Genomic DNA, 27,019 nt, shown 5'->3' with positions numbered 1-27,019 from the left:
TTCTTTCTTTCTTTCTTTCTTTCTTTCTTTCTTTCTTTCTTTCTTTCTTTCTTTTTAAAGATGTATTTATTTGAGAGAGAAAGGGAGGGAACACGAGTGGGAGGAGGGGAAGAGGGAGAAAATCTCAAGCAGACTCCCCGCTGAGCATCGACCCTCCCTCCTCCCCAGCCCCCCATGCAGGGCTTATCTCAAGACCCATGAGATCCTGATCCATGAGATTATGGCCTGAGCAGACATCAGGAGTCGGATGCTTAACCCACTGAGCCACCCACATTATTATTTTTCTTTAAGATTTCTGTACTCTCTGAATTTCCTTAAATAGAGCACTTATAATTTTGATCCATAAAAAGACTGCCCCAGGAAGCCTGCTGGAAGGCTGGGGCCAGCCCCCCACTGGCCTAGAGGTGTAAGACTAGAGAGCCTGCTGAGGCTGATTTCTCAGGTTCTGGGGCCCTTTGAGCAGTGTAGGTCTTATTGGGGTAGGGAGGGCAATGTGTCAGTGGGATGAAAACACAGGGCAGGCTTTCCTGGCCTGTGACAGTGGGGTGACTAGTCACTCTTCCCTCAGCCGGTCAAAGCTGGAACAGCTGAAGTTGACATGGAGGGGCAGGGGTGTTGCTGGGAGGGAAGAGGGCTCAGAAAGGTAAGCAGCACACTGAGACTCCCAGAGCTAGCTGGGGCCTCAGCAGAGTGAGGCTGAGCTGCCTGTGGGGAAACAGGGGAGGGCCCTCAGCTAAGCAGGAGTGGTCAAGTGGCCTTTGTCCTGGAGATGGGCCTAGGCTGAGGGTTGAAAAATCCTGCAGGGGAGGTTGAATGGCTATTCATTTATAGAAGCTTATGATGTGCTTTGTCTGCTATTTTCACTGCCATTTGACCCTATGAGGAAGGTGCGATCGCTGTTAGTATGCTCATTTTATAGATGAGGGAAGCGAGGCACAGTGAGGTTCTGGAATTTGACCAAGATCGCACAGCTTCTAGGTGGCAGAAGCGGACTCTGGATTCTGTGCTTTAGGCCACTTGCCTGTCCTGATGGGCCCCTGGGGTGGCTTTGCCCCAGCCTCCTGCAAACCTGACCCCCATCCGTGCCATCTTCCTTGGCGAAGCGGTAAAAGGAACAGAAAGGACGCTGGCCGGTGTCGGTCCGCGGCCAGTGCGCTAACCTGCTGACTTCCCACCCTCATCCCTTCCAGGCCTCGCTGGTCCTACAGGTGTCCTACACACCACTCCCTGGAGCTGTGCCCCTGTTCCCGCCCTCTGCATCTCTGGAACCCTCGCCCACTCTGCCCAACATGGATATGATGGCTGGTGAGGAGCCCACCCTGGCAGGGCCCCTGGGAAGAAGCCCGGCAGCAGTGTAGGAGCCTGGGGGCAGGAGGCCAGCGTGAGGCTTCGGGGGCTTCCCGGGTCCATAGAAGAGAGGACACCAGTGGGTAGGAGGTCCTGAGAGCGGCCTTCTGTCACACAGAGAAAGTGCTACTAGGATCGGTGTGAGGAAGCCCTCCTGGGGAGGGGCTGTGCCTGGGCTGCTGCTCCTCACTGGGCAGCTGGGAGCTGGGTGGGAGGGCACGCCTTTGCTGGATGGGATCTGCCCCAGGAGATGCCCCAGAGGTGAATGCTTCCCTGCTCTGGGACTTCCTAGGTCTTTGGCCATGGTGTCGTAACAACACAACTGGGTGTGCCTTGAAAGAGCCCTGGGCGGATGCCAGGGGACATGGCTTCCTTTCTTGACTTTGGCACCAAGTAGCTGTGTGACTTTGGGCCGGCCACGCTCCCTCTCTGGGCCTCTTGTTAATCATTTGTGAAATGAGCAGACTGAGTTAGCAAGTTCCAGGGTTGTCTCAGTTCTCTTCACTTGCCTCTGCTGGCCTTGTCACAGAAGGATCCCGCCAGGGTGCTGGGCTTGCCGCTGTGAGGCTGGTGAGACCTCCATGTGGTCTGGCCTGCTGGAATGTGCAGAAAGCTGCACAGATGGGCCAGGTGGGGACTTGGCCATGGGAAAGAGACTGCAGTTTCTCTCTGGGTGAAGGGAGCCAGAGGCAAACACCGCCTTCAACCCCAGCAGCCTCCGCCTCTGCTCGGGGTGTGCCCTGAGCCTGCCCTGCCCAGCCACGTTGTTGGAGCTCCACGCCGTCTGAGCTTGGAGATGAGGAGAGCAATCTGGACTGGGGCGTAGGTTCCTGGGGAGGGTGGGTGGTGGGCAGAGAGAAGGGGTGCTCCTGGTGACAGAATGGGGGGTGAAGGGCCCGAGGGCTCTGGAACCACCTTGGAGGTGGGTCCGACTGAGTTAGGGTTCCGGCTACGCAGGAAAAGCTCCCAAAGGTCACAAATCCCCAGTCTTGTCAGGAAGGTGGTGAGAAGGGACAGTCTTCAGCAGACACGGGAACAATTTCTGAATTTTGTGCCAGGCTTGGGTAGCCAGGGGGTGGGGGTGCCCTAGGTTGGCTCCCCTCACCCAGCTCCTTCCTCGCCTCCTGGGGCTGTGCCCTGCCCCTATGCCAGGTGGGGGACAGAGCCGGGCTGAGACTTGGTCCCTGCTCAGTGACAGCACCGTGGACACGAGAAACTCTGGAAAGAAGTGGCTGGCCCCCACCGGTGAGACCCGGGTCAGGCTCTCCTGATCCTGATCCTACCGCCTGTAACCAGCTCACTGCTGCCATCTGTCAGCTCACCAGAGTGGGACCTGGGACAAGATGGTCAGAGGCGCTGATCCTGTAGGACATGGTGGGGAGGGCTAGGGCCATTTCTTTCCTTCCTGTTGACTAACTGGACTGACCACCTTCACATCTCAGCTGTTGGAAGCTCCTCTTTCTCCCTCATCCATCCTGGCTCACTGACAGGAGGGGAGGTGGGTGGTGGGTCTTCGTGCCCAAGCCCTTTGGCTCCTCCATTGGCTGGGTAGGGTCCCAAGCACCAAGCCAGAGGGACCAGCCCTTATTAGTAGCCTCTCCGCCCAGACACAGGAGAGGACACTGAGGACCAGGGGTTCACCGGAGATGAGGCAGAGCCATCACTGGATCAGAGCGGTGCCCCAGGCCCCGGGGCACCCACCACCCCAAGGAAGCCACCTTCTCATCCGCCTCCCTACCACCCCGGGAGCAAGAGGAAAAGAAGTGGTCCCACTCCCAGAAAGCTATTGTCGGACAAACCGCAGGACTTCCAGGTAATGGGCTGACTCTCTGACCGCAGTCTCCTCTTTAAGTACTGTCTGTCCAGCCTGGGAGCAGGTCCTAAGAGCTCTTCTAGTCAGGAGTCTGTGGTTCCCCCGGTCCCCAGCAGATGCAGAATGAGCAGGTCACACGTTGTGGCCTCAGAACACAGGCCCCTGGTTTTGTGCTTTACAAAAAAAGGTTGCGGGGAGCGCTGGAGAGATTCAGCCCATCTTTATATTTGTTACATGCATTCCAACAAGGCTTTATCTGGCTAGCTAGCTGTTGGCTTCTCATACTGTGGTCCTTGGGCCAGCAACAGGAGCAGCACCTGGAAGCTGGATGGAAACGCAGACTGCCAGTCCTGCCAAATCAGAATCTGCATTTTAACAAGATCCCCAGACAAGGAAGCTCTGTCTGGCTCTTTGTTTTCTCTCTTGATCCATGTCCTTCCTTAAACCCATGGATTCTCCCGAAGGCCATGTAGAATTTGAGCATGTTCAAGCTCTTCACAGAATAAGCCGTTACTATGAACCCTCAGGCATATTTTAATCCAAAAACCTATCCTGTTTTATTTGCATCTTAATTTTGGTCCTTTGCTTATTCTTTTTCTTTTCTGCGAAATTTCCCGTGTTGATACAGTTGCATTTCGTGATACTGAGCTCTTCAGAACTACTTTTAAAGTTAAAGATAGGAAACTTAGCTCTTTACCAAGTGCCACAAATTGTAAAAATACATTTTACTTCTAAATCTTGATAATTTAAGTGAAAGTACTAGCTGTAACCACTGTGTATTTGCCTGAGAGACAAAATTCTGACATTATTATTATTTTTATTCCCAAGTCATGTACTTACTGCTTTTTTCTCCTTTGAAAATTAACATATTTTTCTTGTTGAAAACAGAAAATACAGGAAAATGAAGAGAATAAAAAATCATGGATCTACCTTCCCGATATTATTAGTAATATATTCTTCTGTAGTACAGATTAAAGAATAGCATTGTTTAGTCCATTGATAAATAAATGTCGACTGAAACTTAAAACCAGTAAACATCGTATTTTTCCATGAAAATTGTTCTTGTATTTTAAATCTCATGTTTTAAAATATTTTGCCTAAATTTGGAAGCACAGATCTTCCTGAAACCTTTCTCTACTTAAAGTTCAATAGAGAAAACTCTTAATTTATTTCTCAAAATGTGAGAAAACATTGTATCTTATAAAGAATAAAAAGTGGGATCAATTCACTGTGTCAGTTCAGCCCCTGAGGGAGCTGTCAGTGAGGAATGTTCAGGCCATTTGGATGTGCGGGCGTCAAGGGGTCTGAGGGAAGGCTTGTCCCAACGGCTGCGTGGAATGAGGGGGGCTGTGGGTCCTTGGCGCAGCCCTCGAATTTAGAGCTGGGAGCTTCCTTGGGGAAGCTTGGCAGCTCTTGTGCGGAACTATGGGTTTTTAGAGATGCAAGGGACCTTGGTAGAAAAATATGACTGTTCTTATAATGCTCTTCCTAATACCTTTTTAATACCCTTCCCCGGAAGCCAGCAGTGAGAATGGTCCCTGAGATTTCCGACTCCCTTGGGGCCTGAAGACATTCCCCCCTCCTCCTGCTCATGGCTTCTCTTGGCTTTCAGATCAGGGTGCAGGTGATCGAGGGGCGCCAGCTGCCAGGGGTGAATATCAAGCCTGTGGTCAAGGTCACGGCTGCTGGGCAGACCAAGAGGACACGGATCCACAAGGGAAACAGCCCGCTCTTCAATGAGGTGGGAGATGCTGGGTATAAGGACGAGGACCACGCTGGCCCTTCCAAATTGGGAATGCATAGCAGACACGGGACAGTCCATTTGGTTTTTGAATCGAGAGATATGCTGGGTCCCTAGTAGGTCATCTGAGGAACTGGGGTGGGGGTGGTTCTAGCTCTTCTTCCTGCCTTGGGCTCCCAGTGCTCCATGTCTCTAACATACCATAGGGCCAGCCTCCACCCCACCGAGATGACAACCTCTGTGAGGTCAAGGGTGGGATACCCCAGAACTTGTGGAATCCCCAGAGCCTTCTATTGGGCTGAGCTCAGTCCACACTTCTGGGTGGACCAGACCTGAAGGCTGTGGGCAGTGGCTGACCCTCTCCTTGGCCCCTGGTGTGGGCAGGCACTCATTCATTTCCCTTTTGCCCCGAATCACAGACTCTCTTCTTCAACGTGTTTGACTCTCCCTCGGAGCTGTTCGAGGAGCCCATCTTTATCACGGTATGTCTCAGCAATTAGTCTCCTCTGTGGGTTATGTGTACACTCACTTGCACACCACGTGTATCAGCATGCACGTGTGTGTGCACCTGTCAGTGTGAGTGTGAGGGAGTGTGAGGAAGAAGCCGTGCAGCCCAGGGCACGGGTGACGGGTGCGGCTCACCGCCAAGCTCTGCTGGTCACAGAAATGCCTTTGGCAGCTCAGATGGAGGCAACAGCAGAGTGGGGAACCCCCACTGCCCAGCACAACCCACGGGGCCAAAGGTCGGGGTTCTGAAGTCATTCTCGCTGCAGACCCCGATTTTTATTTTATTTTGTTTGCCCATGTGCCTGGTTCTGGTCAAGAGCTTCTTCCTTTGGGCCTCAGCACCCCCCCCTCCTTTTTGTGTCTTTCTTCTGGAAGGCAGTATGGTTTATTTTTTGAAGGTGTGGGTTCTGCACCTGCTTCTGTCGTTTAGGGGTGTTGATGCTCTACAAGTCCTGTAGCCTCTCTGGGCCTCTGTTCCTTCATCTGTAAAGTGGGCATAATAATAGTACCTACTCAGGGGGTTCATGTGAGTTTAAACTTTGCTCAGAGCAGTCTCGGAACAGAGTGCGTGCTCTAAGTGTTGGCTGTTACTGTTTGGGAGGGAAGAGCTGTTGTATTGGGTCCTGTCGGGCCAGCATTTACTTGTAAATGAGAGTTTTAATTTATCTCCCTCTCCCAGGTGGTAGACTCCCGTTCTCTCCGGACAGATGCTCTCATTGGAGAATTCCGGGTAATTATGTATTTTTTTTGAAAGCAGTTGTTGCTAATTCATGTTACTGGAGATTCTGTAGGTAATGTGCAGAGGCTGGTACTTTGGGGGTCCTGTTCCTCTTGGTCAATGTTGGGAAATACAGTGAAAAAAAAAAAAAAGGGCAAGACAAAATCTCCAAACTCAAAAATCCTCTCCACAGAGGTTGTAGAGAAAGAACAGAATTTTATTATTGGATACGTATCAATCCAGAAGGTGATGCACATGACAGGCTATCCACTAGGAGATTGTAAAGGCAGCAGGAAATCCTTTACACCACTGAGAAATGCTTTACAACCCACCACTTACCTGTTCACAGGTAAGGAGTCCTCACGGCAGACGATGGACAGCGCCCTCGCCAAGCACTGTTCATCTTCACCACCTGGTGATGGGCTGACCATCGGTGTTAGCTAACTGACTTTCTCCAGAGGGAGTAACAGAAAAGCTTGCATTTTTGTGATGAGGGTTTTTTTTTTTTTTTTACAACTTGGACCCAGGCCTGTGCTGAAGGCCTGCCCCTCCCTTCCCACAGAAAAAGCAGAAAAAATACTTATATTTATAAGGTTTCTAAGGTAAATTATTTGGCAGAAAGAGTGGAGAGGGAAATCTTTTCCCTTGTTTCCAACAGGAGGAATTTGGCTTCTTATTCTGATTCATACCTGTCCTTATATCTGGGCAGACAGTGACATTGGTGGTTAGGTGGCCTTCCCCCTAATTCTGACTCAGGCCAAGGGTGACACCGGTGCTCTGGCTTGCAAGTGGAGTCCAGATGTAGAGTCCAGGGGGATCAGGTTGAGACACAGGGGAGACGGGGGAGCCTGCCCGCCCCATCCCCATTTGTCCCATACAGTACAGAAGCGAAGAGCGCACTTTAGAGAACCAAGCGCTGACTAGGACTCAGCTCCCAGGGAGGCATCAACAAATCTCGGAAGTAAAGGCAGGTAGCTAGCAATGGAGACCTTCACGAATGGTGTTTTAATGCAAACCTCACTGATTTTCTCATTTTTGAATCTTCAGGCATTTATCAAATGGGAAGAAGGAGTACAGGCTTATTTTAACCTCCTCTTGCTATCAAAATAAAATATGGCCCCTTCTCTGGGAAGTAGTCACAAGATAAAAAACGAAGGCAATTTTTCTGGAAAAGCAGTTATTAAAAAAGAATGGGATCAGACCTGGGTCATTCTGTAATGAATGGGGTTCCATGTCTTGTGTCTCTAATCTTTGAAGCATATCTGTAGTCTGAGAACCCAGAGGTTAAGGTAAAAAATTGTTTTCTTTTTTTCTAATTATGAAAGTAATCCATGATCAAATTTTTTAGAGCGATTTTAGGTTCATAGCAAACTAGAGTGGAAAGTACAGAGTTCTCACATATCTCGGGCTATCCCCATGCACAAGCTTCCCGACGATCCATGTTCCATTGATCTACGAATTTTTATAGAAAATTTATAGAATTTTATAGAAAAATTTTTTATAGAAAATTATAAAATATAGGAAAGGGAAAAATAAAATAAAGCTAACACCTAAGTCTACCAGCCAGAGAGCGCACAATCACCCTTCTGTTGTGTTTCTTTTGCCTGTTCTTTCCTATGCGCTGATGAACCTTACCAAACTTTGAATTTGTATTCTGCACTTTTTCCATGTAACGTCAGCTGATGAACATTTCTCCATGTCTCCAAATGATCTTCAAAGCATGGTTTTTAATAAAATAGCATAATGTACCATCTTTCACTGAACGCTCCAAGGGTAAGAGTTTGACTTGTGTTTCTTGGTTTAATTTCAGATGGACGTGGGTACCATCTACAGAGAGCCTCGTGAGTCACGTCCTCATCCCTTTGGCCATATCCTTGCATTTTGGTTCTGGAGGCTGTTGGGAACAGCCGTTTGGGACAATCGCCTTTTTCCCTTGGGGGTTTTAGACTTTAGAGGTAGAATCTGATCCTGGAGATGAGAGCCGCAGGAAAGAAGAGAAGGCAGGCTTCCATCTTCCAAGTCAACTAGGCCCTCAGGGAGATCAAACCTTCTCATGGGTCTTGGCTGGCCCAGCCAGGGATGCTAAATTTGGAAGGCCCCAAGCAAATGTTGTTGGAGATGAAGTCCCCTCTGACAGAGGTGGGCCATTTTGATAACAAGTCTAGATTTCTTCACACCCTGGCTTTTGGTCCAGTCACTTCCTGAAAGGGCGGTAAATGGCCTGGGTTCTAGCTTTGGCAGACTCTTCTTGGCCTACATGAACACTCAAAGTCTGGCCCCCATGTCCCTGTGAATAAATCCCTCATCACCCAAATGTAGTTGGCCCCGGGGTCTGGACGTGGTGGCAGACATGGGTCCTTCCAACTCTGCCCTCACCAATGGATGATGTCTCTCTTAGGACATGCCTATCTGAGGAAGTGGCTGCTTCTCTCGGATCCTGACGATTTCTCTGCTGGAGCCAGAGGTTACCTGAAAGCAAGCCTCTGTGTTCTGGGGCCTGGAGATGAAGCGCCTGTGAGTACATTGCTCCTCCATCTATCAGGAGATAGAGGGAGAGGGAGAGAGAGTCCCAGCATACTCGGCGTGAGCACGGAACCCAATGCAGGGCTTGATCTTAAAACCCTGAGATCACAACCTGAGCCAAAACCAAGAGTCAGACGTTTAATCACCTGAGCCACCCAGGTGCCCCATCTATTTTTTTTTTTATTGCTTTTTACAATTGAGATGTAATTGACATACAACATTATATTAGTTTCAGTCATATAATGAATAAACGATTCATTATTTGTATACATTGTGAAATGATCATCAGGGTAAGTCTAGTTACCATCCATTGCCTTATGAAGTTTCAAACTTTCAGGATCTATTCTCTCAGTAACTTTCAAATGTGCAACAGAGAATTATTAACTAGCGTCTCCATGCTATGCATTATATCCTCATGACTTTTACTTACCCGATAACTGGACGTTTGTACACATTGTCCCCCTTCTCCAGTCCCCTTTCCCCCACCCCCCGACAACCACCAAATTGTTGTATTTTTTTTTTTTTTTGCAAAAGTGAGATCATTCTCTATACTCTACTCCAAGTTGAATTTTATCGTCTGAGAATATACCATTATCATCTTTACACACCAGTAAGTGAAGTTCAAGTTAGAGATGGGAAGAATGAGATAGGTGTGCAGACATGGAGAGGTATCAGCATCTTTTTATGTTTGGCAAGAAAGAAGGTTGGGTGTAGTCGTGGGAGAGGGAGGAAGGGTTAATTCCAGGTAAATGGAAGGACACAAGAGTGCCTAGCTCTGCAGAATGTCATTATAGTAGGTGGGCGGACAGCCTGAGGTATTTGGTGTGGGGATGGCAGGACTAGGGAAAGCACAGGGCCAAGGTAGCTTGGAGATTGGGACATGGCTGGTGGTGCTGGGTGGGAGGGTGCAGGAGTGCAAGGCTTAGAGCTGGTGAGGGGGACGGAGAATAGGGGAGGGGTAGGGAGCACACATTTATTGAGCACCTGCTGTGTGCCAAGCTGTGTTGGGAGCTCTGCTCTGTGTGAGTGGGAGGTTGGAGGAGGCAGATAGGTTGCAAGCTGTCTTCAGAGAAGGGTTTCAGTGGTCAAGGTTTTGCTAGAGGAGTGGCCCTGAGTGGCTGGAGGTTCCAGATGTGACCATACCTCTACCAAGGGGAGACTAAGGAGCTGCTGGTGGAGGAAGGGAACCGTGTTGGCAAATGACTTGACCACGTTGATGCGGATTATCTTATGGGAGAATTGGAAATCAAATAGGCAAGTGGTGAGGCAGGTGCTAAAGTCAGGAAGGAAAGGTGAGCACCTGTCCTCAGCTTGGTGGATGGTGTCAGTGAGAACCAAGGGAGAGAGTGGCACATGGGGTGATGGGGTCCTCAGATAAAAGACATGGTGGAGTGATGGGGCAGGGTGCCAGTGCAAGGTGTGGCCTTCTCTTCCCAGCCTGGGATGGCCAAGAGGAGAGGGAGAGGCAAGAGTGGGGAAATCAGATCTCCAGGGGAGAAGAGTGGTAGGAGGCAGAGGGCAAGTTCTGTGAGAGTCAGGAATAGGAGTTGGCTGATGACAAGGGCTCAGAAAGTCACAGTGGAGGGGGTTAGGGGATGGAGAGCGCAGTGTTCTGTGCTGTGCAGGGGCTGATGGAGCTCCAGTGGGCAAGCCCCACCTAAAGAGACCTGTCCCTCTCTTTTGTCCCATGCAGTCCTGTCCTGTCCTTCGGTAGCATGTCTTTCCAAACATCATGCCGTCTTGTTCCTTCTCATGGCATCTCTGAGTCTATCGCCCGTCTCTAAAGCATTTCTTCCTCTTCTTCCTATGAATTGGAACCTTGCTTTTTCCTGATGAAGCTACTTCTTTTGAAATCAACTCAGACAGAAGCCCCTACTTTCGGCTCTGACTCTCTGTGGGTTCTGGAACGGGAGGAGCAGCCAGCTTCGGTGTTCCCACTGCAGCCTTCCGGCCGGCGGCTCTTCCTAACCTCAGCACGGCCACCTCCTTTAATTACAGGCTGCTTTGCTGGTTGTTTCTCTCTCTCTAGGCTGTCACCTACACCCCCCATAGGCAGAGCTGGTCCAGGGGTGTCCCTGCTTCCCGATTCTCACCTTCGCCATTGTCCTGAGGTGTGACATATCCTCACTGATGAGCCACTGACATCTGATTTTATTTCCTTAAAGACCCCGAGTTCAGAAATCCCTCTCTCCACCACTCTGTCACCCCTGCTGAAAGACAGTCCTTCCACCCTGGCGTTACAGAAGCCCCTCCTCACCCCAGCCTCTGCTGGTTTTCACAATCCATTAGTGCCCTCCTGCCATGCTCTCCCCTCCCCCAGCCTGAACGCCATCCTCCACCACAGCTCTCACCACATGCTTCCTGGCCCCAAAGTAGGGGTCTCCTGCCACACCTCAGGACCCCACCATCCCTCACTGTTTATACCACTCCTTGGTGAGTTTCAGTGGCAGAAGTCACCTGGAGGTGCTGGCTAGGTGAACATAGGTGCTATCAACCTCTTCTCTTACTTGAGTGTGGTTTACTCCTTGTCCCATTTGCCACAGTGCTATTTCCAGACTTTGCTTTCTTTCCGAAGCCTCATTCTCTGCCTCCTGAGAGAGGCAGAGCTGCACAGTGGTGAATAATAGAAACGCCTGCAGCTCCTTCTGTCCTCATTCCTGACTTCATTTGTCTTTTCTTACTTCCCCAGCTTCCTGCCTCCTTTGCCCTGTGCTCCAGTCCTCCGCCATCTTGTTCTCCCTGCTCTTCCTGGTGTCTTCTCTTCTGCCGTTAGACCTGTACCAGGCTCAGGATTTCCCTACCTTCAAACACCCTCTCCCACTTCTCTCATTTCTCCCCACCGCTCTTCTCCAGGTTGCTTGCAGTTTGCTTCCAGGCATGACCAACTTCATCAGGGAGCCCGCGGGGTACCTCTTCTCTCCTCCTCTCCCAGCTGCTCATTCCTCCTCCTCTTCATGAGGATTCCTGCTGTCTTCCTTCCCTGAAGCCTGGAAGGTCCCCATTGCCAACCTCCAGGGGCTCTTCTCTGCTATTAATCCTCTCTGTTCCTCCACAGCCTTTGATTCTAGAACCCGTGACTTAATTCAAATTCTCTTCTCCCTTAGCATGGGTGATTTTTCCTGATTCTTGCTGTTTGTTTGTTTGTTTGTTTTATGGATCCTTCAAATTCAGTGGCTCATTAAAGTTCCCTTGCTTGCCTCTTTGCTGTGTCCTCGACCCTCACTTTCATGGAGCCCATCTCTGTCCACAGGAGGCTCCTATATTGACCCAGCTTGGATCTTCGGAGCTCTAGACACTCAGTTTCAGTTGCTGAGTAATAAAGCCACAGAAACATGTCCCTTAGGCCCCTCTAACTTAACATAGGAAAACTCGTGTTCATCTGCTGCTCACTTCCCACGACCGCTCCCATCTTGTGTTAGGTGACATCTTAGGAAATGGCACCATCATCCACTCAGTCTCCCAAGTTAGAGGCTTTTCATTCCTCAACCCTCAGTCCCACATCTGTCAGTCCACATGCACGTGGTTGGTCAGTCTTGTTGGCAGGATCACCTCCGAGCATACTTCTCTCTCCCATTCCAACACCAGAGTCTGAGGTCACGGCCCCCTCACATCTCCCCTGGGCCCTTGCAGGTTCAGCTGCTGTAACAAAGATACCCTGAATAATAGGCATTAAGGAAGATTGAAGTGTGTTTCTGTCCCTCATAAGTGCCTGGAGAGGCAGTCCAGAGCTGGCACAGTGCTCCTGCAACGACCAGAGATGCAGGCTCCTGGTCTTCTCTCTGCTGTCTTCATCATGCAGCTGCCATCTCATGGTCCAATATGGTTGCTGCAGTTCCCACCATTGGGTCTGTATTCCATCCAGTGGAATGGCAGGACAGGAGCTTGCTTAAAGGTGGGCTTTCACTGTGAGATGGTGAGCTCTGTGGGGGCAGGACCTCTGTCTACCTTGTTCACTGCTGCATCCCTCCCCCTTCAGCACAACCCAGTCATCACTCACTGACACTAAACACTTGTCGAGTGAATGAACACATGTTACTGAAGACAGGCCAGCTTAGACCCATCACTTCTGCACTCTTATGAATGGGTGGAGGAGGCAGGAAAACAAGATTCTTGAATGCCCGTCATGTGTGTTTACACATTATTGAAGTTGATCTGTCCAGCAGTCTGCAAGGTCAGTGTTACTCTTTCCACTGTCCAGGTCGGGGAGTTGAGTCTCAGGGGGAAGGATCCTGCCTGAGATCACACGTTAATAGCAGGGCGAAAGCTACCTTTCTTCAGAATGCATCATTTAGGGGGTGTTGGGTGAAGAAGGGGAGATATTGTACTCACGAACTCTTTAAAGGCATCACATTTGGTTGCATTGTAGCTGGAGAGAAAGGACCCCTCTGAAGACAAGGAGGACATCGAAAACAATCTGCTCAGGCCAACTGGTGTGGCCCTTCGAGGAGCCCACTTCTGCCTGAAGGTCTTCAGAGCGGAGGACTTACCACAGAGTGAGTCTGGCGTCTTCCCTGGGTTGGAGGCCCAAGACTGAGATTGGGAGCAGAGCCCCTGGGCTGGGGAAAAAGTCAGTAGATCGCAGAAGGCCTCAGTGTCTCCACAAATGAAAAACATCTGTCCTCTTGGTGAGCCATCACCCCAGTTTGCCTGGGATGGTCCCAGTTTCAGCGCTGCAGGCCCCCCATCCTGGGACAGTGGGTCACACTCCCTGTGGCCACATTCCCAAGAGAGACAGGGTGACCCATGCCTGGTTTCTCCCAGCGACTGGCCCTGCACTGCCCCATCCCATAGGCTCAGTAAATTCTGGAGTAATCACGCTGAATATTCTAAGTCTTGGGTGTTGCTGGAGACTGCGTGCTAGAACTGCCGGGGGACCTTTAAAAGGGCCTTTAAAGACGGTGGGACGTCTCCTCCGGTGTTTCACACTGACTGGGTTTGGAGTAAGGCTCACACACGGGTCGTTTTTAAAGGGTGAGCCCCTGTTTTGAGGCATCTATTAGCCTAATCAAATGTTTCTGTCCATAGCAGAGTCAGTGAAAGTGTTTGCAACTTAGGTCCTTGTTTATAAATCTTTTATAAAGCTAATTATTTGAGGGTTTGCTCAATCCTTTGACTAATGACTCAATAAAAGAAATGCATTCCTTCTGTACAAGCTTAATGGTACCCAGATCATGGGGAAAAACCTTAAGAAAGTAAATGGGCATTAAGATACATGCTTAATAACCTTCTTCATTTGTTGCTTGAAACTATGCAGAAGGGAGGTTGGTGAGCTCCCACAGGGGACTGGGGGAATAGAAATGTTTGCTTTTTTTCAAGGTAAATGTGCTTTATATTTAATTCTCTGCAAGCTTGTTTAAATATAAATAAAATGAACTAGGTGGGTAAATAAGACATAAATATTTGCTAATTGTTGTTATCTTTTGTATTCATGTAGACAGCAGCTGGTATATAATCTCTAACTGTCCCTCCTCTCTTTCATATGCACATAGATATCTATACCAACCATTAATACACATAGGCACTTATCCGTCTGTCTGTATATACATTTATACATAATATGACTAATTCAGTAAAATATTGGTTTGGAGCACCATAGATTAAAATTCTTTGAAAAATGATTGCATTTATTCATTTGACAGAGAGAGAGGGAGGGAGCACAAGCAGGGAGAGTGAGAGGCAGGAAGCAGGCTCCCTGCTGAACAGGGAGCCCAATTCGGGGCTTGATTCCAGGACCCCACGATCATGACCAGAGCTAAAGGCAGTTGCTTCATCTGGTGGATCTGTTCAGAAAGTCCTTGAGAGCAGGGGCTGGTGAACAAAGCTGTTTGGGCAGGGTCAGGGGCTGCTGTTCTGGGAGTCCCCAGGCTGTCACAGATGCCAGAGCATCTCTCTCTCAGAGTCCCAAGACTGTTGGGAGACAGGTAGCTGGAAAGTGAGGTTTTGGAGGTTGGATAGTCGGCGGGCATTGACCAGCGTGTTCTTCCCAGTGGATGACGCCGTGATGGACAACGTGAAGCAGATCTTCGGCTTTGACAGTAACAAGAAGAACTTGGTGGATCCCTTCATGGAAGTCAGCTTTGCGGGGAAAATGGTAAGGAGTGAGGAAGCAAGAGGATTCTCTCCGGAGGGGACCGCTGGAGGTCCCCCTGGATGGTGCTGAGCAGAGTAAAGGACATGAGGTGCACACAGGCAGCCCTTGGTGCGGCCCTATCAGAAGGTGCACCTGGGCGGGGGGCTCACTGGGGGGCACACGGGGAGACACTCATCCAGGCCTGGCTCTCTGGTCTGCTTCAGTATCTGGGATGGACACATGGGTGAGGGACAGGGGGAGGACAGATAGGTAGCAGATAGATAGAAGAGTGTTTGGGGGAAAATTAAGCACTGGCATGGAAACCAGAGAAGGTGTAAAGATGGGGGAGCTTAAAAAAAGTGGTAGAAGCATAATGATTATTTTAAAAAAGCTGTGGCAGGAGTTGAGCAGAGAAAGTCCACTCCGTGGGGGACCTGGGGATGACTCACACCTCTCTTCCTTGCAGCTGGCCTTTGTGCCCAGAGGCAGGGCTGCTGCTGGGGCTCCTGTGGGCCCCCTTCCCGCCCCCCCCCCCCCCAGGCAGGCAGGCCCTCCCCAGCCTCTCCTGCCTGTCCCATAGGCTCTCCCAGGCTTCAGGCGTCAGCTTTGCCCCTCTGCGGAGGACTCCTACAGCTCTGTTTCACTCTGACACCCTCTTCAGCCCCAGACCTCCCCAGGTCTTTGTGCATCCTTGGTGCCCCTTGGGCCCTGTGGAAGACTCATCTGCCCCACCTGCCCCACTCCCAGGAGCCTCCATCCTACCCAGGTACCAAAGGCAGAGAACGTGGGCCTGCCTTGATTCTTCTCTCTTTTTTGGCATCCTTCCAACAAACATCCCCCTCCCCCACCCTTTTGGATTTCAAACATGTCCCAAGGCCATTCCCTCCCCTCTGCCCACTGTCCTCTGTTCCCAAGACCACACAGCAGCCTTGCGTTCATTCTCTTCTCTGGGTTCTCCCCATAAAAGGCTCCAGAATAATTATCTTAAAACGACTCTGTACAATGACGTTCAAGCCGTATAATCCGGCTGATCAGGTCCTGCCCAGCTGAACTTTCTGACCACATCTCCCTGGCCTAAGTCCGTTCTTAACGGTGTTTGTGCGAGTGAGAAAATGGCGCCCCCTGCCGGGAACGCGCAGCTCTGCAGCCTGGGCTTGGAGAGCTGGGTTGGGTGGGGTTTCAGCCACAAGGGCTCCCTCCCCGCACTCTTGGTGCTAACAAACTGCACAGCTCACACAGTGGCCTTGTGTCCTCTTGTCTGCCCTGTCTCTTCTTTCCCTTATTGGTCACACCTCTAGCCTTTGCCCGTGTCCTTCCTGTCCCCTTCCCCACAAAGTCCAGCATCTTTCAGTGTCCAGTTGCCTACCCCCACGGGCCCCTGGCACTAGTTCGGTCCTCGGCGCCCAACCGTGCCCTAGGCCCTCTTTTAGCCGGTTTTCCATTCCGTTCCGGTAGCTGTTAGCATTTGTTTCTCCGACTTGTGGACAAGAACCTGTTCTTATTTAGTCCATGACCTCAAAGCAGAGACTGTGGTAGAAATTGTGGGGGAAAATGACAGATCAGGTGGGCGCAGACTGCCTCCCCACACTGCGCCCAGAACCCCTGCGAGGGGGCTGCCTCTGAGATGTGTCTGACCGCAGGGAGTTGGCAAGGGTGGGGGGCAGGGCCCTCTGAGGTTGTGCCAACCTTGTGGAGAGATCCACCTGCCGCAGAAGCAGGGCTGGGAGAGTTGAGTCAGATGTCTTGGAGGTTGATGGGAAAATCAGAACAGGGCAGAGCAGACTGGCTGAGAATCTGAGCTGGGTGGCCGAGGATGGGTGTCCCAGGCCGGTTCCCCATTTGCTCCCCAGGCAGAAGTGGGGCGGGGGAAGACAGCCCGCAGGTGTTATAGGACAACTGGAGAGAAGTTTTAAAAATTTGCGTTAAACTCTAAAAGCTGGCGGTAGTGATGGAGTGATGTAGTGATGTGGTGATGGAGGCGGTGTGGGTTCCTATTCCTAGAGCACTTTGCAATTTTCCTTTCACTTAATCTTTTCTTAGATTCATTTTGAAAAGGAGCCGGCATCTGCCAGCCCATCCCACCAACAAAGGCGGGCCCCTGAGGTGGGGGGGGAGGGGGGTGTCCTCTCTGATGCCCAGACTCACTCCCTACCTGTTGTTTCTTTTCTTCTTTTATTACTGACGTACCTGTTTACTAGGCCACTTTGAAAATTACAGAAAAAAGTAAATAAAATGACCCATAATTCACCATATAATGTTCATTTTTGGTGCCTGTCTTTCCAGTTTTTCTCCTTTATATAGGTGATAGGCATTTTCCTCCTGAATCTTCATTTTGAATATTTTAAAACATCAAGAAAAGTTAGAAGAGTGTTTGGATGAACACCCTGTGCTCTGTATGACCTACACTTAGATGAAGCAACTGCTAACATTTTGTTGCATTTGCTTTCTATATATAGATACTTTTTTTTTTTTTTTCCTGGCTGAATCATTTGAAACCTAGTTGCAGACTTTATTCCTAAAGGCTTCAGCAGGGATCCTGAGAAGAAGAAAATTCTTTGTAACTACAGTAACATGATCACACCTACGAGATGGAACAGTCATTCCCTAATATTAGCAGATTCTGGCTCATATAAATTTTCTCTGATTAACCCAAAAATGTCCTTTGGAGCTGGCTTCATTTTGTGCTGATCTAAGACCCAGCTAGAATTCATGCTCTGCATTTGGTCCTTAGGCCTCTACAGTCTCTTCTGTAACTACCCCTCCTGACCTTCCCCACCTACCGCAACCATTGTTCTCACCCCTTGACTTTTTGAAGAGCCTAGGCCACTTGTCCATGTTCTGGATTTATCAGATTGTTTCCCTCCGGTGTTGTTTCCGGTGCTTTCTCTGGCCCCTGCATTTCCTATAAACTGGAAATCAGTTCTCAGGATTAGATTTGTTTCAGATTCAGTATTTCAGCAAGAATGTGTCGTAACGATGTTGGGTGCACCGTGTTGCATCATGACAAGAAGCAGTATGAGGTTGTCCCATCACTGGTGATGACTATCTGATCATTTGCTTAAGACGGTGATTCCGGATCTTTCTCTTGTCAAAATACATGCTCCCTTTCTCTTGTCAAAATACATTGCAAGTCATCTGTGGGTGATGTCTTGGCACCAGGTTTATATCCTTTTCTCAGCAACGTCTTACCTAATGGTCTATGCAGCCATTGACCTCCTTGCCCGAATAAGTCATTTACTTGGGGTTGCAAAGTGGTAATTTTCTCATTATCATTCCTTCCCTCTTTATAAGTTGGTGTTTTTCTGGAAAGAAGAGCTTTCCTCCCCCTTAGTGCCTTTGAGTATTATTATGGAACTCAATACTTTTTATTAATTCAGTGGGTTAAAATCAATCATTCCTGTGTTGGATGTATGATCTGTCCTGAAGTTGGCCATTGGGGGTCTCTCTGAGCTGGTTCCCCTCTCCCGAGCCTAACTCAGGGTCTCAGTGAAAATGTATGTGGGAGGGGTAACTCAGATCTTAAACTCTTTCACACTGAGGTGTAAATGCTCACTGTGGGTCCTCGCCCAAGCGCAGGTCTTCACCTAAGTGCAGTGTTAGTTTGGACCTGGGATCAGGGTCTGATGTCCTGTATCAAGCCTCAGGAGGGATTGCAACACAAGGAAGGAAGGCGAGAAGGAAGTGGGAAGATGTGGCTGGACAGGCTTGTGGGATACTTCTTCTAAAGACTGGGATTAATTTCCCAATTTGACAGGTAGGGAAAGTCATGTCTCAAGATTGTTTTTATTTTTTTATTTCACATTCCCCAAAATGGTAGGGTGCTTTAATGGTGGGGAGAACCAAACCAGACCTGCCTTCAAATTTAATGGCTTTCTGGGGGCCAAGTCTCAGAGCTCCAGGGCACCTGGCTGCTCCTGGGTAATCGAAGGCACCTTGATCTCTCAAGGTCTTTTTGTTCTGAGATGTCCTTGGCTGGCCCTGGGGGCTTTTCTAGGTAGATGCAAATGTCTGTAGGAGGTGATGAGCTAGGGGAACCTGAGCAAGGCAAGGGACCCTAAAAAGCTGGTGACTGGGCTTCTGAAAGAAGCTACACACCCTTATTTTGCCCCTAGAAGGAAGGAAGGGGTTTATTGTGACAGAGGAAGCTGAGCCCCTCCCTTCTGAAAGCTTTAGCCTGTTGGACTTCCCTGGTGGTCCCCAGATATTTGTGTCAGCCTCTCTCTCCTCCAGCTACCCTTACTGTCTGTCTCCTTCTGCTTGTCCCTCTCCCTCCGCCAGCCCGTGTGTCACTTTTTCTCATTACAACCTAATCTGCAGTCCTGGGGTTTTGTCTTCTGTGTGCCTACCCACCCCAGCGTGACCCTCATTGCACTTCCTCCCATGGACACTTGGTGGCACTATTATCCAAGATGTGAACCATACCAGATTTTACACACACACACACACACACACACACACACACACACACTCTTCTTGGTGAGAAGGAAAGGAGAGGTACTTGGGCATAGGGTGGGAGACTTTGAAACAACTTTTTTTCTGAATGCAAGAAGAAAACCAATCGATTGTTAAAAAAATTGTAAATAATCATAGAAAATAAAGGAAAATGAAAAAAAAAACACATTTCTGTACCCCACATTACTGTGGAGATAACCACTGTTAACATTTGTGTGTATTTTTTGTAGTATGTTTTTCTCTCTACTGCTTTCATTCCCAGCCCTCTCCTCTCCCCTGGTGGAAAAAAAGTTAGATTCAGAATAAATTGGTTGTCATTATGTGTGGATTCCATATTTGCAAATTTACCCACTCACTAAAATTTATTTGTAATCCTGAAACTTACATGAATGGTGCTTCATGATCATTTGCGCCTGGTGTGGAATGGCTGATGTGTGTTGCCACCGAGACTCACAAACAACGTGAGTCTGCCTTTTCGTTTCAGTTGTCATCCTGTAAAGAAGTGCCCTTTTCTTGGTCTACCTGGCATCATGTTGTTCACATGCTGGTGCTTTTTATGTGATTTTGCTGCTTAAAATGTGCTCCCTTGTGTGTGCCAAAGGGCTGTCTGGGGTTCTCATGGGCAAAAGGGCTGGGACGTGCCTCAGGAGAAAATACGTTAGATAAGCTTCCTTCAAGCATGAATTACAGGCTGACCGTGTGTTTAGTGTTAACAAATCACAGTATATATTAAATAAGGTATCTTTGAACGGTAACACATGTGAAACAAGGTTACATATTGATTAGTTAACAAAAATGTGACAGAGGTTGGTAGGAACCTAACCCTGAAATTCCCCCGGAGCAATGGTTTAATATTCACGAATTCAGTGTTTTTGGTGATTTATAGAATGGGTAACTACAGTCAGTAACAAGAATTAACTCTATCTCCTCAGTTTGGTAAACCGTTTTTAGAAGCCCGTATTTTCTCAGGTTATTGAACAGCCTTTGAAATAAATTTCAAAATACAGTATGATGACTTGACTTACAGATTGCAAAGTGATTTTAAGTTTAGTTAACATTCATCATCTCACGTAGATACAAAAAAAGGGAAGAAAAAAATGTGTTTTCCCTTGTGATGATTAGATCTGCGTTGTGGGGAAGGACCACCATTCATTTAATCTGGCCTCTCTTGGACCCATGGGTTGTTCCATATCCTTGGTAGTTCAAGCCACACGGCTGTGAATAACCTCGTCACAGGTCATTCTGCACAGAGGCAAGTGGTACTGCAGGATAAATTTCTAGAGGTGGACCTGGTAAGTCAATGGGTTTTTGCCTTTGCAGTTTGGAGAGATAGTGGTCAGTTGCTGTTTGGAGCGTTGAGCTCTTTTATTTTCTCCCACCAGCAAAATATGAGCGTGTACTTTCCCCCTAGCCTTGCCAGTAGAGGGCTGTCAGATTTTAGAGAATTTTATAAATGTGATGGGTGAGAAACGGTTTTTTGGTTTTATTTGTGTTTCTTTTCTTATGAGGGCGGTTGAGCGTCTTTTTATGTGCCTTCAAGCCTTTGAATTTTCATTCACTTTCTGCCCATTGTCCCTCTCTTCTGTCCTTACTCCTTTCTTTGCTGGCATGAGGAGCAAATTTTGGCATGCACCCTTGCTCCCAGGCTTTGCCGGGGCTCTTTTCGCAGGGAGGTGGGGAGGATGGGGACAGGGGCTGGCACTGGGTGGACTGAATGGAGACAAAGTCCTGGCCCCCCATGGAGGCTGCACCCTCCTTTCATGGAGGAACTGGAGCCCCTGATCAGATGCTCATTAAATGAGATAATGCACAGAACCGCTGAGCACAGTGCAGGGCCCATAGCAAATGCTCTGAAAAAGGCTGCAGGACAGCGAACCCATCATCTGTGTATCTGAAATAGAGTCTTTACCTGCTGTCCCTGTGGGGAGTGCGGGATGCCCTGGAGCTGGCTAAGGGGTATGCCCCTGCCTGCTGCACTCCACCCCCCCCCCCCCGGGATTCCAAGCACAGGTGGGGACAGAAGCCACTGGTTTGGATCTAGTTTCCACCTCTGCTGGGTTTCTTGATTGTGGAAAGTCCAGTCTTAAGAGCAGGGCTAATCTAAGGCAGACTGTGGCTGATGGGATTTGTATGTTTGCTGAATTCTCTTATTCTCAGATGCTGGTGGCTGGCCCCCAAACCTTGGCCCTCCGGCTATCCTCTCCCCTTCTCCTCCCCATCTTTAATCTTCTAGGGCTCACATTCTTCCAAAGGGGCAGGTGGTCTGGGCTGACTGGTAGAGGTTAGTGCCTCAGGCTGTAGGACCCCTGGGAAAGCCAGTCTGGATTCAGGGCCCACACAATAGTGTCATGGCCTTATGGGAGGTGGGGGAGTGGAGGTACCTCCACCTCCTACCTCTGGCTGGTACCTCTAGCCAGAAGTAGGAGATAAGGGTAGAAGTGCTTTGGAATTCAGGCAATCCCTCTCCATGCCCCCCACACTCCCTTGCTACCACATCCCATGCCCTCTAGCTCTGGGTCTGATTTACCATTGAACTTTTTCTCTGCAATCCCCTGTGTCTGAGCCTTCAAGGCCCCCAGGCTCTTCTGCCCAGCTTGAAGGGTGGTCAACATGACAGAGAACAGCCCCTGGCTGATGAGGTGGTCCCCGAGGGAGTCCATAGGCCCCGCAGAGCTTCACCCACCCGTCCTCTGTGTCTTCCAGCTGTGCAGCAAGATCCTGGAGAAGACAGCCAACCCTCAGTGGAACCAGAGCATCACGCTGCCTGCCATGGTGAGCCTTGCCCCCTCGGGGCCATTCTGGGATCCCCTGGGCTCCCGGCCTCCCCAGTATCCTGCCATTTATCCTGGACTTCCCCTCCTTTGCAAGGACTCCACCCCAACACCTCTCTCTTCTCTCTTCAGTTTCCCTCCATGTGTGAAAAAATGAGAATTCGTGTCATGGATTGGTGAGTGCTGAGTCTTGGAGTCGGTTATCTTCAGGGGTCACTGGGTCCATCAGTTCCCCTCAGTTCAGAGCATGAAGTGGGAGAATCTGTTTCAGGTGAGGGAGTTTCCTCTTCTGGGAGGCCAGAGAAGGAGACGGTGTGGGCTGTTCTTGGGAAGCTTACTCAACAGCTAAGCTCCAAGGCACAGCAGGGCAGCCAGCAAGTACCTGAGATACCTTAGGGCAGGGGGTGCCAGGAAGGCTTCCTGGAGAAGGTGGGGTTTTGATAAGTCCAGGGTGAGGGCACTCCAGTGAGGAGAGGATCATAAGCAAAGGCAAGGAAGCTGGAAAGAGCAGAGCTTTTGGGAGGATGGGCTGTGACCCCCACCCCACCTCCCATGGGTTGCTAGCATGGAATGGTTTGGGGCCTCTGGACAGGTGAGGACAAGAGCCACATGGACATCTTAGAAAAGTGCTGTAACACTTGCTGAGCAACTACTGTGTGCCAGGCCCCGAGCCCCGCAAGTGTTTCACATGCATGACAGCTTGACTCCTGGCTACTTTATAGATAAGTGAGTGATCTATGTGAGGGGACAACTAGAAGCAGCTGAGGCCGGATCGAACCCAAGCCTTCTGTTCCCAAAGCCCGTGCTGCGTTAAGGTGTGTGATCTCTCTCACACCTGGAGGGCTGTTAGGGCTCCCACGCATGAGCTCTAGGGATTTCCATACATCGGGCTTTCCAAAAAGAGAGTTGTCCTTTCTCTGCCCCCAAAAAGTCTTAGCCCTGCGGTTCCCAGCGTGTTCTCCTTTGGTCTCCGGCCATGGCACCCCCTGCCAGGAGGGTAATGAGAGACCAGGGAAAACCCCCAGGCCACAGAGCCATTAAAGTGTGTGCCAGTTCCCCAGGCCGAGAGAAAACAGCTTGTGGGAATTAGAGAGAAAGCAGCAGCCAGGAGGGCCGGGAGGGAGAGAGGCCTCTAGGGCCCTGACCGCAGGTATGTTCCACCGGCCAGCGGTCGGGGGTGGGGGTCGGGGGGGAGAGCCGAGCTCTCCATCCCCGGACCCACCTCGGCCTCTCTGCTCACGGCGCATGCGCGCACCTGAGTGCGCCGCGTGATGGGGGCTGATTGGCTGTCGGCGTGTCTGTGGGTCTGCGCGCGTGGACTCCTGGGTGCGCATGCGCTCGTGCATGTGGGTGCGGTATCGTGTATGTGTGGCGGCCGGGCCTTGCCCGGGGCCGTGTGAGCTGTGTCAGAGGCATCAGCACACTGTACGATCCAAACACATTACGGAATCTGGTGGTTGCATCTCTGGTTTGGGTTGAAGTGGCATTTTTATTGTGAGTCTATTTTCAGACTTGCTGTATTTTCCAAAAGCAACCCCCAAGCCCCAAAGCCCAGCTCTTGGCCAAAAAAGCGTTCTGCTGCTGCAAGTTCCTACCCAGAAAAGTGCTCCTCTCTCCCCCGGCCCCCCGCTCCCCGAAAATGCAGATAAACTTTTGTTATTACCTGAATCCTGGAAATAACGATGTGGTCCACATGGCCTTTTCCCTGTAACTTAATCTTCCCTTCAGTTCTTTAATAGTTGCTTTTTTGGTTAAAGAACAGAAACTCAAAAAGCTACTCCCACCCCCCATGAAAACAGAATCTCTCTCCTCCCATTTTCTTGCCTTTCTCACCAGGTTCAGGTAAGACGAGAGGTGAGATGCCTCTTCCTGCCGCTCTTTCCCAGGGGTAGGTTGTGAAGGCAGTTTCCCAATGCCGTCAGCTGCCACTTAGCGGGCGTTGATGAGCTCACTGTGAGTGTTTAAGGAAATTTTTACTTTCCAGAGCTTATTAACATCATTCATCGGGAAAATGGTTGAAGATCTCTGATGACAATGCATGCACTCTTCTCGTTAGTCCCTGCCCGGATGCAACACTTTAAAATCGGCTTAATCACCTCCCTGGGAAGTTCAGAGAGGAAGGGAGGGAGCAGCAGAGATCAGGCATCTAATCGGTATCAGATTTAAGAGGAAAATAAAGACATCTTGCCCAAGTGGGTCTTTCACAACAGGGCTTGGGTGTGTAGTCGCCGGAAGCAGGGCTGTGACCAAGGTACTCACAGGAGGAAGACGGACCCAGGGAAATTTCAAGGAAGGAAATGGGTCTGGCCCAGTCTGGTGTTTCTCAACTTAGCACTATGACATTTTGGGCCAGAAAATTCTTTGCTGGGGGAGACTGTCCTGTGCATTGTAGGATGTTTAGTAGCAATGGTGGCTTCTCTCTACTGCCCTCCCCCCAATGCCCAGCTCTAAAACTGTCTCCAGACATTGCCAGACGTCCCTCGGGGTTGAAATCACTGGATTGAGAACTCTTGCTCTAGCCCAACAGGAAGCAGCGGGCTGCTGCAATCAAAGCTCTGGTTCCCGTGTCAGGCATATCTGGCTCAAACCCTGGTTTTGCCATCTTGGCAACCTCTGTCTCATCGTTCGAAACTGGGGCTAATGGTAGGGCCTGCCTCATAGGCCAAGGGAGGGTTGGAGCTAATTCATGTGACGATATTAACACACCACTGGGCTTTCTGTAGGTGCTCAATAAATGCCAGCTATTCTATATATTATTGTCAAGGGGGCAGGTGTGGAACATGGAGGAAGAGGCTGCATGGATATTGTTGGCTAATGGGCTTATCAATGATAGCCGGTCTGTTCAAACTCCTACACACAGTCTGCTATGCTGGTTGGGGAGGGGAGAAGTCTTCCTCCTGGGAAGCTGGATAGGGACAGGCGCCCCTGTTGTAGACTGGAGCAGCATGGGCCATAGCAGGAGAACTGGACCAGGAGTCAGGACTTCAGGGTTTCAGTTCTGGCTCTGCCCCTCCTCCAGGCTGACTGTGGGCTAGGACCTTCCATTTCTGAGCCTCAACTTGCTCATCTGAGGAATGGAAAGGGGAATAAAAATAGCCATTCCTCCAGGCTCCTGAGAGAGTCCTTTGAGATAAAAGAGGTTAAAATTGTTTCGTCCACACAAAGTCAGATATAAGGTGTAATTGTGGAGTAGCTAATGTAAGCTCATTGAAGACTGTGGCCTTGGAGATAGTTTCTTCCCTGTCGCCTGGTTTTCTCCTGGTCTGGGTATTTCTTGAGGTTCTGGAACTTGGCTCTCCATGGGTCTGGGGGTCTGGCTCTCTGAGCAGCCTCCTGCTCCCTCGCCCTGGCTCCTGCCTCTGGCCTCTTTCCTTTCAACCTGCAGATGTCTCCCCAGACATTCAGGCTGGCAGCCCAGTGTTGGTTGGCTGCTGGGATGCTGTGGTCGGCCAGATGGACTAGTTCCCTCCAGAGGAGTCTTGGGCAGTGCTTTCTTTCCAGTCTCTTCTTCCCTAGGATTACTAGGCCTCAGTAACATACCCAGTGTGAAGACAGACACCCCTAAAGACGGATAACCAGGGCCCTCTATTCCCAGAGTGGGCTGTGGCCTGCAGTCGCCCCCCTGTGTTCAGGCCCCTTCTGCCCCCTTATTCTAGGGACCGCCTCACCCACAATGACATCGTGGCTACCACCTACCTGAGTATGTCGAAAATCTCTGCCCCTGGAGGAGAAATAGAAGGTAAGTGCCCCCCCACTTTGTTCTGTCCTCTGGTCCCCTACGCTCTCCCCTGACTCACCCCTACCTGCCTAGTAGCTCTAGTTTTGAGAGTGCAGAAAAGGGAATATTAATTATAAGGCCTTCGCAGCCCATTTTCCATGAAGAAGGGCTGTGGCCAGTTTGAACAGGCTTACAGCTATTTGGGATTCTCTACACCTTGGCTGGTGGGATACCCTGCTGACTGGTGCAGAGAGGATCATTCAGTCCCGAAGATAACTTCGGTGGCTGGAGCTGTGCCCTGTGCCAGGTTCTAGGATGGCCAATTGTGCTCCAGCAGCTTCTATATTGAAATAGCTTTTATTGGCCAGTTAAAAAGTAGGCCATGATCATTTAGTAAAATTTTGAAGATAACGAAGAAGAGTATGAAACTTACCCATAGAATTACTCATCTGCTTACCCCCCAGACAAGAGCTAATTATTAATATTCTGGGGTTTTTTCATGTGTATGTATATATATGTACACATACACATGTATGTGCAATAAAGCGTATTTTGAAACAATTGTTTTGAAAATTGCTTTTTGTCACTTGGCAATACAACAGAGATGTTTTACTCATGTTATTAAATATTCTTTTACAATATCATTTTAAATGAATACACATGTTCTGTTGTGTGGGTATACCATAGTCCACATTCACTAGTTAATGATGAATACTCAGGTGCTTTATAATTTTTCTACATTAAAAAGAACTAAATTTTATTGAATATTTTTGTAGCTGAATCTTTATGCAAGTTGTGATTTTTTTGAATGATTACCTAGAAGTGGAATTGCTGTATGAAAGGATTTGTACATTTTAAAGTGATTTGTAAATATCAAAATTGCCCTTTGAAAAGACTGGACTAATGTCCACTTTGGTCACTCACATGGGCTTCTTTTGCTGTATCTTCACCAACACAGGGTAAAATAATATTAAAAAAGAACTTTGTAAATTTGGTGGGTGAATTTTATTGTTGCCTTAATTTTCATTTCATCAGTAGCCAATAAAGTTGATGAATAAAAATTTAAACATAATTTAATAATTAATTTATATTTACATATTATATATATTTATATACTTTATATTTATTCTATTATAAATTGCCTGTTCATTGTCTTGTCCATATTTCTGATGGTATGTTTGTCTTTTCCTCATTATTTTGTAAGGGTTCTGTATATGTGTGGATATTAACTATCTGCCTGTCGTATAAGTAGTAAATAATTCTTGTCTGTTTTATTTTACCATTTAGTAGGATTAGATGCATGGAAATTTACAATTTTTATGTAGCCAAATCTGTTAACCTTTTCCTTAGTCAATAAGG

The 27,019-nt window shown here is 49.1% G+C and overlaps 1 protein-coding gene across 21 annotated transcripts in view; it reads left to right on the top strand.

Annotated features, from left to right (window-relative positions):
- Nucleotides 1–27,019, top strand: part of DYSF (dysferlin) — a 203,042-nt gene that overhangs the window by 47,770 nt on the left and 128,253 nt on the right. For 11 of the 21 annotated variants that reach the window (XM_059405860.1, XM_059405874.1, XM_059405866.1 and 8 more), the window contains 13 exons: nucleotides 1,191–1,305; nucleotides 2,500–2,592; nucleotides 2,955–3,160; nucleotides 4,773–4,901; nucleotides 5,321–5,383; nucleotides 6,088–6,138; nucleotides 7,937–7,967; nucleotides 8,525–8,640; nucleotides 13,016–13,142; nucleotides 14,637–14,740; nucleotides 21,875–21,943; nucleotides 22,075–22,118; nucleotides 25,599–25,681. In XM_059405860.1, coding sequence (XP_059261843.1) covers nucleotides 1,191–1,305; nucleotides 2,500–2,592; nucleotides 2,955–3,160; nucleotides 4,773–4,901; nucleotides 5,321–5,383; nucleotides 6,088–6,138; nucleotides 7,937–7,967; nucleotides 8,525–8,640; nucleotides 13,016–13,142; nucleotides 14,637–14,740; nucleotides 21,875–21,943; nucleotides 22,075–22,118; nucleotides 25,599–25,681 — 1,231 coding nt within the window. The remainder of the gene's footprint in view (nucleotides 1–1,190; nucleotides 1,306–2,499; nucleotides 2,593–2,954; nucleotides 3,161–4,772; nucleotides 4,902–5,320; nucleotides 5,384–6,087; nucleotides 6,139–7,936; nucleotides 7,968–8,524; nucleotides 8,641–13,015; nucleotides 13,143–14,636; nucleotides 14,741–21,874; nucleotides 21,944–22,074; nucleotides 22,119–25,598; nucleotides 25,682–27,019) is intronic. The other 10 variants (XM_059405868.1, XM_059405877.1, XM_059405879.1 and 7 more) reach the window with 1 other exon arrangement.

The sequence above is a fragment of the Mustela nigripes genome, chromosome 7 (genome assembly GCF_022355385.1).
Source record: "Mustela nigripes isolate SB6536 chromosome 7, MUSNIG.SB6536, whole genome shotgun sequence".
In the NCBI taxonomy this organism is placed as follows: domain Eukaryota; kingdom Metazoa; phylum Chordata; class Mammalia; order Carnivora; family Mustelidae; genus Mustela; species Mustela nigripes.
Note: the sequence above shows the minus strand (reverse complement) of the source record. Positions and strands in the feature narration are given on the sequence as shown.